Raw genomic sequence first — 14,496 nt, forward strand, 5'->3', positions numbered from 1 at the left:
TTCTACTTTTTCTATCCATTTTGATAGAGGGGTATTGAAATCTGAAACCAGGAGTGTGAATTTGCCTGTTGGGCTTAATCCCTCTTAAGGGTGACTATCCTGTGCTGCCTGGGGTCCCCTACTGAAGACTCTTGTACATTTCATCTGGGTGTGTTGTGCCCTCGGATGGGGGTATGTGTATGGACCTGGTCTCTGTTACTCTGTCTCAGTCAGCAGGGGAAGTACTTACTTCTCTTTTTGAACTACCTTGTCTCTGGCTCAGGCTTGAGTCTCCTTTTCTGCTGCTGTTCAGAACCAAGTTCCTATAAATATTAGTCTATCCCTACTATTTTGTTTCTTTATTATCCGCCAATTCTTCAAAAATCTGGCTTAGGGGATCCCTGGGTGGCGCAGCGGTTTAGCGCCTGCCTTTAGCCCAGGACGTGATCCTGGAGACCCGGGATCGAATCCCACATCAGGCTCCCGGTGCTTGGAGCCTGCTTCTCCCTCTGCCTATGTCTCTGCCTCTCTCTCTCTCTCTCTGTGACTATCATAAATAATAAATAAAAGAAAAAAATTTTTTAAAAATCTGGCTTAGTTTTACATTTTTCCCAATGTTTCAGATGCAATGGGCTCTTCTCAGAACTTCGTTTCCCTGAGTTCTTGACTCACCCAACTCCAGAGACCTCTTCCTCCTTGACACTCTCTCCTCTATGGGCTTCTTCTCTGCAGTTTTCCCCTTTGCTGACTGGGCTTTTTTTCCTTACCGTTGCTTCACCTCAACTCCACCTGTTCTGTCCTCCACACTGTTGCCATGTTATGTGATGTTATGTTTTATCTATTGTGAGCAAGCCCCATGCCCAGCGTGGAGCTCCACACAGGGCTTGAACTCACAACCCTGACATCAAGGCCTCAGCTGAAGTCCAGCGTCAGAGCTCAACGCTCAGCGGACTGAGCCACCCAGGCTCCCCATTGTTGCATGCTAACCTCTCTACTCTGCAACTTCATGCCTCTTTGTGGCTTCATATCCTTCACGGCAAACAGAGGGCAGAGCAGGAATGAGGCGCCAGCCTGCTGCCGCTCTTCAGCCCCTACTGGAGAACCACTGCGCCATCAGAGCAGAGCACTTTAGGGGCAGGCTTGTCTCCTCGGGCACCAGTCTCTCCACCCGGGCGTCATAGTGAGGAGGCAGAGGTCACTTCCCCGATGCCCCGGACAGTGTGAGGGGAGCCTTTGGGAAAGGCGTGTGAGGACGCGGGTACCGATCTGGGGGTGGGGTGATTCCGGGTTGAATCTTGCCACAGGATGGGGTCGGTGTCATCATGTGTGTGCCTCATCAGTTCACCCCTAAAACCTAGCACAAAGCCGGCAGTGCTGGTTGAAGATGCGCGGGGTGGGGGGGGGTGGATTTGGAACCCCATCCGTGAGCAGTTACTCAGCATGGCCTCCAGGGGGCGCTCAGACCCAGCCGTCCTGCCTGGAGGCGGCCGAAACCAGTGACGGCCGAGGGCCTCCCTGGAAGAGACGGAGAGTTGCCGCTGCGTCCCTCGGTCCGTCCCTCCCGGGCACCCTGTGGCTCAGAGGCCCTGAGAAATGGCCCTCGGCACACTGTAATCGCACGCTCACCGCATGCCGGGCTCCTCCATGCAACTGTAAATTCCAAGGCCTTCTGTCCCGGTTGCATCTGAATCCCCAGCGCCTTGCTGAGCCTTGACAGGCAGTAAGGTGCTGTGCTTACCATCTGACGAATGAATACGTAAAGCCTAGGTAGTTACTCACAACTAGCTAACCTATCTTCCTCTTCAACATCTTGCACAAAGCATAGAAAACTATGCAGACGGACTCCCCATTTTTCTTGTATATATATGAAGAAATATAATTAACAGTAGTGACGCTCCAGGTTTACAGTATAAGCCCCATTTCTTTTATTCCAGGATATTTCTTGATTTTAAATTCTGGATTGGAAGCAAGGCCATGTGTTGACCTCCATATGCCCTAAGTACTCTCATTTCTAAAGATCTAAAGCTAGCAGAGTAAATGTATTCATTGTCCATCCTTTTTTTTTTTTTTAAGATTTTATTTATTTATTCATAGAGATGCAGAGAGAGAGGCAGAGACACAGGCAGAGGGAGCAGCAGGCTCCATGTAGACAGCCTGATGTGGGACTTGATCCAGGGTCTCCAGGATCACGCCCTGGGTTGCAGGCGAGGCTAAACCGCTGGGCCACCGGGGCTGCCCTTCATTGTCCATCCTAAGTGTATGGGTGGATACATATATTTATGGATGTGTTTATATATACAGGTAAAATCTATATGTATACAACTATTCATTATAAACATTGTGAAAATACTTAATAATTTTGCTTTCAAAATTAAGCATTTCACCTTTACAATGCCTTACAGCATTTTGAAACCAAAATTCTTTTTCGTCTCATTTTTTTTTTTTAAGATTTTACTTTTTTATTCATGAGAGACAGAGAGAGAGGCAGAGACATAAGCAGAGGGAGAAGCAGGCTCCTTGCAGGGAGTCCGAGGCGGAACTTGATCCCAGGACCCCAGGATCACACCCTGAGCTGAAGGCAGACACTCAATCACTGAGCCACCCAGGTGCCCCACAAGTCTCAAGTATTTCTGTAGACTTTTGAAAAGGCTGTGGGACCTGGAAGTGTGCCACCCAAATGGATAAAGGCCTCTGATTTGGAATCCTGGTCTGTCACGTCCTAGTGATCACTGATAGGGCTCCTGCTGAGGAATAGACCCAGTATGACATCCCAGGGAGATAGAGGCAAATCAAACTAGAGCTCATCATGCAACAGAGGACAGATTTCCAGCTCACAGAAGGGAACAAATAGTTCTCTGTTGATCCAGGAGTATGACAACCAGAATGAGGAAGGTGCTGGAAAAGGAGCCTGGACTGCCAAGCCACAAAGCTTGGACTTTTTGTGCAGATAAAGAAAACCTTGGAGGGTTTTTTAAGGCAACACGAGGTAAGATGATAGCTGCATTTTACAATGAGCTGGTTGCTGGTGGAGGATTTAGATTAGGGCTCTCAAATGTGCGCCTGTTCCTTAGAGGTAATGTAGGTTTGGGACCAAGCACCCCACCCCAACTTCAGCCAGAATGTCTCCACTTTTATCCATTTTGCAGACCGGGTTTCGCATACCTTTTTCTTTAGGGAAATGTGGGCTATAAAAGCAGTTCATCTTCTCCATCTCTGTAACTCAACACCTAATAGCATATACTGAGTGAGTGTTCAGTCTTTCTTAAATGAGTGATGGATCCCAATTTCGTTGATGAGGAACGTGATACTCAGGAGGTCATGACTTGCCCGGTGTTACATTGCTCAGGATAGTGTACACCAGGACAAGACTGCTAGATCCCAAGGAAGACCTTTCTACAGAGTTGCTCAATAATTAAATACAGGAATCTGGTAGGCTCCCTTAATTGAGACAGTGTGTCCTTGGCCACTGAACATACTAGAACAGAAACCAAAAAACATCTTTAAAAAAGATCTTATTTATTTGACAGAAAGAGAGCACAAGTAGGGGGAGCAGCAGGCAGAGGAAGAGGAAGAAGCCTCCCTGTCGAGCAGAGAGCTCAATGCAGGGTCTGATCCCAGGACCCTGGGATCATGACCCGAGCTGTAAGGCACACGCTTAACCGACTGAGCCACCCAGGCACTCCCAGGAAACATCTTTTGATAAGACTTCTGGACCTTTGAGGGATGCATGATCACTTTTTTTGCTCCTGATCTTGAAGAGGGGTACACACCCCATTGCTATGAGCCCTTCCTCTCCAGTGAGGTTCTACTCTAGTCCTGGAGAGCTCCTGCTCTGCTCTAAGCAGGGCATTTGCTAGCAGCCTCTTAGATTCAGATCCTTCAATCGAAAATTAATGTAAGCTAATGTAAGAGAGGCTTACGTACCCAGAATAAAGGCAGTATCAGGAAATAGGACTTTAGATGCTTTTAATCTGTGTGGCTAAGTGAAACACAATGTTTGTGTACTAGACGACTGCCATCCCTTTCTTTCAGGACGGTCTGCAACGGGCTCCATTTGTAAGCTATTATATGAGTACATACTCCCCTGTATTGTCTTTATTTAATAATATTATTTTTTAAAGATTATTTTAGAGAGAAAGCATGTGTGAGCAGGGGGAGGGAGAGGGGGAGAGAGAGAATCTCAAGCAGACTCCCCACTAAGCGTGGAGCTGACGTGGAGCTGACATGGGGCTTGATTTCACGACCTTGAGATCACAGCCGGAGCCAAAATCAAGAATCTGACACTCAACCAACCGAGCCACCCAGGCGCCCCTGTATTGTCTTTAAATGATAAAGATTTATTAAAGAAAAGCAACATAGTGCCAGACAGATATTATCAGAAATGTTTTTATTTTAAAGTCAGACAATAAAAAGGTGTCACAGAAAAAAATTACAGAAACTTGCAACAACAGAAAGTAACTTGGAAAGTTTATTAGTAAATGAGAAGAAATAATATTCCTGATTTTACCAAATGATTTGTTAGTCCATAAGTAGAATAATTAATTCAGCAAAATATATCCTGCTGGTATCTTTTGAACAGATAATAGATTAACAGTTTAATTAATTTACTAAATTGGTATCTACTAAAACCTTGCAAAGTGAAACAGTCAAGGCAGCATTTCCCCAGCATTTGAGATCAACTTGGGGAATCAAAATGATAACACTAGAAATGTTTTGTTTTAAAACCCCACTTCATTCTGAATAGATTTAACCTGCATTTTAGCCCACAGATGGTGCTTGTGGATCTGATAGAAAATGGACGATCATAAGTCTGAACACAGAATGTCCCCCCCGACAACCCCCCTCCTCCCCCAACACACACATAGAGACACACTGCATCGTAGGACACGAGTGCCATCAATGCCTTTGCTGTGCGCAGGCATGGAAGCCCTAGACTAAAAACAAAATGACCTGGGCCCTGGAAACTTGGATCTATGCTGAGCTCTTTCTGAATCCTGGGTGGTGGGGAGCAGTGGATTTAGGGTCAGGAATGTAAAATTCTTTTTAAAACTTTGGCAAGTAAGTATACAAATGACTATTTCTTGATTGTCACTTTTATAAGGAAATATCATTCCACCTCTTGAAAAGATATTCTCCTATCTTAATTGACTTCCCTCCCAAACAACTGGAGGGCAAACTTCTGTAAAACAGAGGTGGACAAAAAAACCTCTTGTAATAATGATTTGTTTATAATTTTTCACTTTCTCTATTTAAAAAGCATATAAAATGTATAGTCTATCACTGACAACTAACACCAAAATATTGCTCATAATGGAGGTTTGGGAACAACATGGATAGTTTTTTTTTTTTTTAATTCGGACCTCTATATATTTCTTTTACAATAAACTATAGATCAGACCTCTGACAAAATAATATTAGCTAATGCAAATTTTACAGCTCCTCTTAACCTTAATACCCTCACAGAGGTATTAAAATCAGTAATGAGCCAGGAAGTATGGGGTCTGGTAATTCACAGAGCTAATATTTTTCTAAAATGCTCTAGTTAGCTATATATATTTTTCTGACAAATTCAAAGTTTTAAAAACAAGAGATTCAAGGATAAACCAGACTATAAAATACTAGTCCAAGAACTCACAATCTTGCTTGAAGAAATAGATTTTCTCCATGCCCACAATGATTTTGCCTACTGTTAACACATGACTATTCTATTCCAAAGGGTAATGAAGGGTATTAAGGAATACACAGACCTGACGTAGAGTCCAGTTCATGACTTTAAAGGGTAAATTATCATTGATGGTGTTGGGATAAAAAGAAATTCAAATGTTATTGGAAATTCACTAGGTTAGGCATACCTTCATAATTGTGGTTGATATTTTGAAAACAGGAAGAGAGAAATTAGAGAAATATATTTTAAAATAAAAATATGGCTCTGATTATGCAGTTCTGCCTATAGAAAGAATCCTTCATAGATCTACAGGAATAAATGATTGATCAATTCAAACTTCCACCATGAAACAGTGATCTTGTAAATCTAGAGGACTCTTAGAGTTATGAATTAATGTAGAAACATTTAACTCCTAAGTAAAGCTGCCATAACCCTACCTTCACATTGTTTGGGTGGGAGCGGGGAGGGGAGGCAAAAAGAGAGAGAGAGAGAGAGAGAGAGACAGAGAGAAGGTAGGTGCCTTGTGTCTCCTGAAAGAGGTGTACTTTATGAATTGTACTCTTGGATACAATTATGGAATGGCTCTGACACATCAAAACCTAAACTTGGGTGGATGTCCAGAAGCAGTTAAGAAGCAATTAACATAGCACCCACCCTGTGCCTAGACCTAGGCTTGTTGCTGTGGGGAAGCAGCAAAGCAAGGAGGCACATAACGGTCCTGCCTCCACTTAAAATGTGCTTTTTATTTCTTATTTAAAAATTAGAAATTCTAAATATTATGTTGATGTTAACCTAAAGTCTTTTCTTAGGTCTGCATCCTTTCCAAGAAAAGCAGATTAATTTGGGCTCTGTTATAACTGGCAGATACTGCTGATAAATAACATACTCAAAAACAAAATCCCAGCGACTTGGTGATTGGTACCTACTGAAACTGGTTCTGTAAATCACATTAAACTCCTTGGGGGAAAGGCATTACACAAATGCTAAATCATAACAGGTACATGAGGAAAACAGCTTTAAACACTAGCCCTGTCCAGTTACATTTTGTTAAAGCTTACATTTCCTAAACATTTACTTAAACTAATTATTTACTAATTACTTATATATCCTATTAGACTTAATATTGACCATACTATGATCAAGTGCTGCCAACCCATTTCTGAAAAAATAATTACAACTCTTTGTTTTAGATATTCACAAAAGCCCAGTTACTGAAGTTTGCAGGGGCCCTATCAGTGGACCACTCACTGCAGACCACACTTCCAAGTCTGTGCCTTTAGCACAGACCACCTCTCCGAGGTGTAATTTCAAGCCCAGAAGGGTAAACTCAGGGAGAACATCTCTACCTTGACTTTGTGTTGTGCAATTGGAAAGATTTTTGACAAGACCTCACCTCAAGGTCTCTAGGAACTTCCAAATGTTGCCATTAACCAAAGGAAAATGATAGTTTCATCAAGCAAGTGGTCACTCAGAAAGACCTCCAGGTCATGTGTTGCAGAAATATACACTAAGAAGTGGGAGTAAACATCTCTATTGTTTCTAAGAGCCAATAGCATTTATAATGAGTAAGTTGGCCATTTTGCCCACACCACACATGCTATAAATGAATACACCATGCAATATGGACTGTCATACCATTTTTAACCCTCCATTAATATCCATCTTGTATAAAATGGGCAGAGCAGTCAGATCCTGAATAAACACTACAAGTCCACACAGCTCTAAGTTACAAAAGTCCTATGTCTTACTAACACACAAAATGTTGAAGGGAATTGCTAGCAATGGGTTAATATACTAAAACAACTTCTCACACAGTTCTATTGTCTTCAATGTACATCACCTGAAACAACATAAAATTGGTGAACCACAGAGACCATATTATTTTAGAATTTGTACAGCCTAATGCAGCCTAGTGGAAGTGTAATGATTGTGTCCGTAAAAGTTATAAACCAATTTTCCATTTAAAAATACTTTAATAATTTATTCACTCCTTACATCAAATCTGTGAACAGTCAAAATTATAACCATTTCACAGATAAGGAACTGGACATGGAGAAAAAACACCTATAAATCAATTCAGAACAAAAATATGAATTGTCTTTAAGCCTCCGGCCCTCCTAAGTTCTCCTCTCTCTTCAAATTAATTCAGCAAACTGGCTTATATGTATGCATATATAGGATTTCTTTACTAATCAACTATTCTTCCACTCTTAAAAGAAGTAGGACTAGCAAGGAAAACTAGTCCTTATAGCAAGTTAGAAGACAAACAGAAACCTAAGCAAACACCATCCATAATTAGGCTGTTTCAGTTGCAACCTAATTTTGGGGTCTGGCACATGTGGCTGGGTAACACAGAGGGTGCCTACAGAAGCAGATGTAATTGCTGAAGCAGAATTTGAAATCATTCCAATATTTGGTTTACTTACAGGTTCAGAATGAGGTCCTAACTGGGAAAGATCCAGAGACAGGAGTTTGGAGCAAAAACTAACCTGAAGTCGTAGGGAAGTAGTTGCCCAAACAAAATTATGGTCATCTGGGTATTCCAATTCAACACCTTGATAGATCCCATTCTCCTCAACATCACAATAAACAGGTATAAACCCTCTGTCACAAATCAGTATGAATAGTTAAGTTACATCTCAATCAATGAGTCTCATCCAGACTTTTAGGATACAAGTTATTTCCGTTACCTGTAAATGCCTGGCTTGTAAGAGTAGAGCCATAAAGTACTTTTCAGTGTGCTAAGTGTAAATCGACTTACATGGATTCTAACAAACACCGATTCACCTTAAAGAGGAACTTCTTCATCAGGGAAAGTGGCTACTTATTAGACGTTGTTGAGAAAAAGGAAAAAAAGAGTTTAAAATAATCTAAATAGACAGGACACAGTAGACTATCTCCTAAGCTAAAGTTATCTCGATTAAAAAAGACCACAAATTAAAATCATTATTTTAAACATAAGTAAAACATTTTCATATAAAATATATTGTTAAATTTGCAACTATGTCCACACTATCTTATAAAATAGCCTCTAGGACACTGGCTGACATAATAGGGACTCAAGAACATTGAGAAAAAAGACATTATACTTTGAATTACTGATTTTTAAACCTTACTTTTTAATTAACCTTAAGTAAGAAGGATCTTCTGTTAAGATTTGGATTCTATTTGGATCTTTAACAAGAAAAATTATCTTTTTCATGTGATATTTAAAATATGAACATCGTTACTTAATTTAATTATAAAATACAAGAGGGAATTAAAGATTTGCTAAAAATTTTAATTTAATTACTAAAATTCAGCAGTTTTACTGATTTTTCCTAATAATTATTAGTAATATGTACGTATATAAGTGTATGTGTGTATACCCACACACACTTTTTTTCTGTCAGTTTTAATCATTTATTGACTTTTCAATTAACTATAAAAGTTCATAGGTACAGTAAATCAGAAAATACTTTCTATAGTGGCTTTAAAATGCATTTTTAACCCAAAAATGTAATCCAGAGCCATTTTAGGCAACAATGTAACCAAAGTATAAACAGGAAAAATTCACATCCCCTTCAATAACTGTCCTTCCACTTAGAGCACAATGAACTTCCTGGGTCAGCAGAGTTGCTGTTCACTTAGCTGCAATCTGATTTAAGCATGGAATCAAAGTTAAAAAAAAAAAAAAAAGGAATCAAAGAAAAAAAATGAAGAATAAGAAAAAATATGCATTAATATTAAACCATAATATTAGCTAAGTGTTAGGTTCCCACAGAAATATTTTGCCATATATTTTTAAAATCACTTTTCCAGGGTAACTGTTTTCATCCAAGGACTGATTTCCTCCACTTCCATTATTTTTTATAGTGAAATGCTCTGTCTCAAGTTAGTTATGGAGTTGTTACCAGCAAACATGGCCACACAGATCCAGTTCAAGTTATAAGTATCAGTGTAATACTTAGTTTCCATTATAAATAATATATGTATAAAACAAACAGGGCTGCCATTATTTATATACTGCACAAAAGACACAAAAATTAATACAAATTATTTTTCATAAAAATACAATTTCTACTCAATTTAGGAGATTTCCAAACTCTGAGGACATTAAATAAATACTTAAAAAACCAGGCAGTCTCCTTTGTTACAGAATGCCAGTCAGGAGAGATCTGAAAGAGATTCTTTATTGGTAGCCATATACAGTTGATTATACCATCTCTGTGTTTTCTTGCTATTTAAGAAAAAAATATAGAACCTGGACATTAAAACATCATCAATGCAATAATCACTACAGACTGTCACTGGATCTTTTAAAATTTTGTTAAAAATTACCAAAGTCATGATGAATACAATTATTGCAGCTACATCATTTGAAAAAGTAATATAAATTATGCTGCTAAAGACAAAAAACACATTGAAACACACAAACATCACAATGTGACACAGCAAGAACTCATAACTATTTAATATGAAAAATTAAATTTAAAAAATTATGTTAGAGAACTTGAGGAGTTTTTCACTTTAGCAAAAACAATCTATATATCTCCAACTTCTATGATACAGTATAGAATAAAATACTTTTAAAAGATATGACATTCAAATGCTTCATTTACACAAATAATATTGCCAATACTAATAAAAGTGATGCCCTTAAACACAAACTGCTCTGCTAATTGTGATTTTTAAAATGTTTTCTTTACTTCATTTACATTTTAGTTAGCAGTTAGCATTACATATTAATCAGTTCTGTGTTGACAAATAGAGAAGATCCTAGTCAAAATACTGTTGCTCAAAAGTAATGTACATAATATTGCTTGAAACTAACAACCATATAAAAGTGGTAATCATTTATCTAAACATTGATTATGAAAGACAAATGGCATATATTTGGGCAGGGTGTTGAGTTCATGATGGTTTATGATAAAAGTACTTTTACCGAAGCTAACATGATATATAGGTTTCTATGTCAGTTACTACAGTCTCTTAAAGTTATAAAAATATTATATAAAATACCACAGGCTTTAGAGGATATAACTTCATGTGGTTCTGATACTAGCAGCTGAAAAGTATTTATAATTTAAAAATAAATAAACTATAGAGGTAAACCAGTTACAAAACAGCAGAGGACTGCAATAGTCACAGAGTGAAAAGAATTGCTTAATTACACAATAGCTAACAAAATGGTGAAGCAGTTGGATCAAAAGTTTTAAAAACCTCCTTCAGAGATTTGTCATCTGGTTCTCTATTGGGATCACTTTCTAGGGTGGGGCTCATCTGTCCTGGCTGCCGGGACTGCCTTGGATCACTGTACTGGGGTCTAATTAAGCCTGTTAATGCCTGAATAGGAAGACTGTGCACTGCTGGGACCTGAACCACACCAGAACTCCTGAGAATATCTGCCTGTGGGTCAGCCAGCCCATCCACAGTGGCTTCCACATTTGCACTGGTTTTCTGTGGCAGGACTGCTTCTCCAGGAGAAGGGTCATTTTTGTCACTACTTTTTAAACTACTTTTTTTCTGGTTCTCTGCATTTTCTGTTGCTAGCTCTGATGTAGATGATGAACCATGCTCCCTAGGGTCATACAAACTAATGCCACTAAGAACTGAACTTGGAGTTCCCAGGGGAAGGCCAGCTGAAGAGGAGAGTTTAGGGGCATATGGAGGCAAAGCCCCTGGCCCAGAACTGCTAGTCACTGCCCCTGTGGGCTGTGATGAAGCAGGGTTTGACCTGGCTAAATGAGGGGTGCCCTTTAATGTATGTGAGTCCTTCATAACCGCTGGGTGAGACTCTGTACTGTGCAGTCTATGAAGTCTGGGATCAAAATTTTTTTGCAGCCTAGGATCTCCTAATTTACTTCCTGAACTATGTAAGTCTCCAAATTGTTCTAGGTAGCCTTCTCTGTTTGTTGTATTCACTTTGGCTTTGGCTGCTGATTTCGAATCAACGGGCACTGTGTTTTGATGAAGATCACTTTTTGTATTCCATAACCTATTGAGCCTCTGGTCAGCTATAAGAGGGGGCAGAGGTAAATTGATTGAAGATACTGGGTCAGGTTTAGGTAAAGGGACTGGAAGTAAGTCTTCTGGAGCCCACACGATGTGTTTTGCAAAGTTGGGTTTGGTTAGGATAATATCCATTTTAATGTGACTGAACTGCCTTAGCTGTGACCTTGGATCCTGGAGCATTATGCCAGGGGAAGAATCCAAAGGTATTAAGAAAGCTTTCTCTCTCAATTCTCTTTCTGTATCTTCATCATCGTCATCTCCTCTTTTGTGTTTGACAGGGCCAGCATTTGCATGATGTGAATCAAACTTTGTTCCACCAACAGAAGATCCTACATGACTGCTTCCATTCCCTCTTAGTCTCCTGGGATCCCATGCAAGTCTGAGATCCAATGGGGTAGACTCAGAAGATTTTCTCATGTCTTGCCTTGGGATAGTCCTAAGTCTAGGGTCAACAACTTGGTTTCCCTTGCTTTTCTCTTTAGCAAGTCTTGGATCGGTAGGAGTGCTGAGTTCTGTGGAAGGCTGTTGCTGACTCCTTAAAGTTTCTGTTTGTTTCTGTAATGTTTTCAGTATTGACTTCACACTGCTTCCTTCTTCCTCTTCACTACTGGAATACCAGTTAACAGTATCATCTAAATGCAGACAAAAACTTATTGTAAAGAATGAAGCATTTATATTTGACCTTAATTAAGATAATTTTTTAAAACACATACTATTTCTGGAATAAGTATAATATAACTTCAAGAAAATGCATCATAGAAACGCCAGAGTTTCAAACCTGGAACAAAATTAGGTCTGTAATCACAACGATCAATTTAGTCATCATACTCTAAAAGAAAGAGGTGTGATGTTAGAATATGTGTTACTCCTTCCAGTCAGGGAGAAGTCAGGACTGCTCATATGGACTGGCCAAAAGGGAACTCAGAGTGTGTGTGCTATGACAGAGTTGGAGAAGAAGAAAAAGTACTCTTAGAAAAGAATACTAAAATGTTTTGGGCCTCTCTAATTCAAGTAATACTTAAGCTTCGTAGCTCTGGATTTATCACGATAACAAGGGTGAACTATTTTTCAAAAATCTTGAAAGAAAACAAAAACACTAATAGTACTGGTTAAGGAAGCAATGGCAACTGAGCGAATGAAGGATGACATAGAGATTTTTCATTTATAGCTTATTATATTTTTAGATGTTTGACATATGTGAATATATTATCTACTTAAATGTTTAAAAGTAAAAATAACAAAACTAATATCCTGAAACTTATATGCCTTAACTCTATGGGAACACTTTGGGCCTTATCCTAAAGTCTTTTTAACCCTAGTATGTTAGACAGTCTGCTAAGAAGCTTAGCTAACAGAGGCGTTCTCTATAGTAGGAAAGAAGGGATTACAAAATGCTGATACAGGAGGTAGTCTTCTTCCTTTCCATTAAAACATACACACATCAATTCTGAATTGGTAACACACATGTACACACATACAGCATATACATAAATATCTTAGAATATCTTGGATATTGTACATATTTTCATTTTACCTTATCTCACTGCTAACAATTTTCTACTACACGGTACTTTGGTGTTACATATTTAAGTTAGAACAGAGTGAGAACACAGGCATTGGTATTTAGGGCGGAATTGTGGTTTATAATCATATAGGTTATATATCACAATGGAAAAAAGTTTTGTTTTATTTTTAAAGGTTTTATTTTTAAGTAATCTCTCCACCCAACATAGGGCTTGAATTCACAACCCCAAGATCAGGAATCTCATGCTCCACTGACTCAGCCAGCAAGGCACCCCAACACAATGGAAAAATGTTTCACTCATATTTCAGTGTCAGAAAAAACTACTTCTAGACACTAGATATCTATTCCTTCTCTCTCTGACCTCAAGAAGACCAAAGCTGAACTACTGATTCACTTTTACCTGTTGCCATTATTTCAAATATTTCTGCATAGCAATTTCACTCCTCAAAGAATTTGTTACATGATCCAAATAGGTAAGATGATTCAAATCTGACCCACATAAGGAAAATGCTATTTTAACTTTCATTATCAATATATTTCATAAGCAATCTTAAATCCTTTTTGGAATGAGAATAAATATAGAACAGAAGGAATGCAAACCAGTAGAGCTAGGCCAATTGAAAAGAGGTATTAGATAAGAAATGACAGTTAACAGCTTTTTATCAAAGGACAGATACAATTTAAAAGGGCACTAAAATTTATAAAAATGAACACAGACACACAAAACCCCTAGCTGTTCACTACTAGGTATCGACCCCAAAGATAAGAATGTAGTGATCTGAAGGGGCACCTCCACCCCAATGTTTATAGCAGCAAGGTCCACAATAGTGAAATATGGAAAGAGCCCAGATGTTTATCAGCAAGTGAATGAATAAAGAAGATGTGGTGTGTGTGTGTGTGTGTGTGTGTGTGTGTATGTAATGGACTATTACTCAGCCGCCAAAAAGAATGAAATCTCACTATTTGCAATGACATGGATAGAACTAGAGGCTATTATGCTAAGTGAAACAAGTTAATCAGAGAAAGACAAATGATTTCACTCATATGTGGAATTTAAGAAACAAAACAGAGGAGTTTAGGGGAAGGGAGGGAAAAATAAAACAAGATGAAATCAGAGAGGGAGACAAATATTAGAGACTCTTAATCATAGGAAACAAACTGAGAGTCACTGGAGGGGAGGGAGGTGGGGGGATGGGGTAACTGGGTGAGAGGCATTAAGGAGGGCATGTGTTGTAATGAGCACTGGAGTATTTTTTTTTAATTTTTATTTATTTATGATAGTCACACACACCGAGAGAGAGAGAGAGAGAGAGAGAGAGAGAGAGGCAGAGAC

General features: G+C 39.0%; 1 protein-coding gene and 1 long non-coding RNA gene across 5 annotated transcripts in view; one reads left to right on the top strand and one right to left on the bottom strand.

Moving 5' to 3' along the window:
• The first annotated feature begins 935 nt into the window (after positions 1–935).
• On the top strand, positions 936–8,244 carry LOC144280856 (uncharacterized). 2 transcript variants are annotated; one of them, XR_013349274.1, is made up of 3 exons: positions 936–1,237; positions 2,847–2,965; positions 8,073–8,244. It is a non-coding gene; the product is annotated as an uncharacterized LOC144280856 (long non-coding RNA). The 2 variants fall into 2 exon arrangements; XR_013349275.1 differs by having other exon boundaries at positions 938–1,199.
• Positions 8,245–9,800: 1,556 nt separating this feature from the next.
• ZC3H6 (zinc finger CCCH-type containing 6) overlaps positions 9,801–14,496 on the bottom strand; it is a 67,477-nt gene continuing 62,781 nt past the window's right edge. For all 3 annotated transcript variants that reach the window (XM_077843280.1, XM_077843279.1, XM_077843281.1), the window contains one exon: positions 9,801–12,270. In XM_077843280.1, the coding sequence (XP_077699406.1) occupies positions 10,805–12,270 (1,466 nt within the window). In that variant the 3' untranslated portion in view covers positions 9,801–10,804. The remainder of the gene's footprint in view (positions 12,271–14,496) is intronic.

Source organism: Canis aureus, chromosome 12, assembly GCF_053574225.1.
Source record: "Canis aureus isolate CA01 chromosome 12, VMU_Caureus_v.1.0, whole genome shotgun sequence".
NCBI lineage: Eukaryota > Metazoa > Chordata > Mammalia > Carnivora > Canidae > Canis > Canis aureus.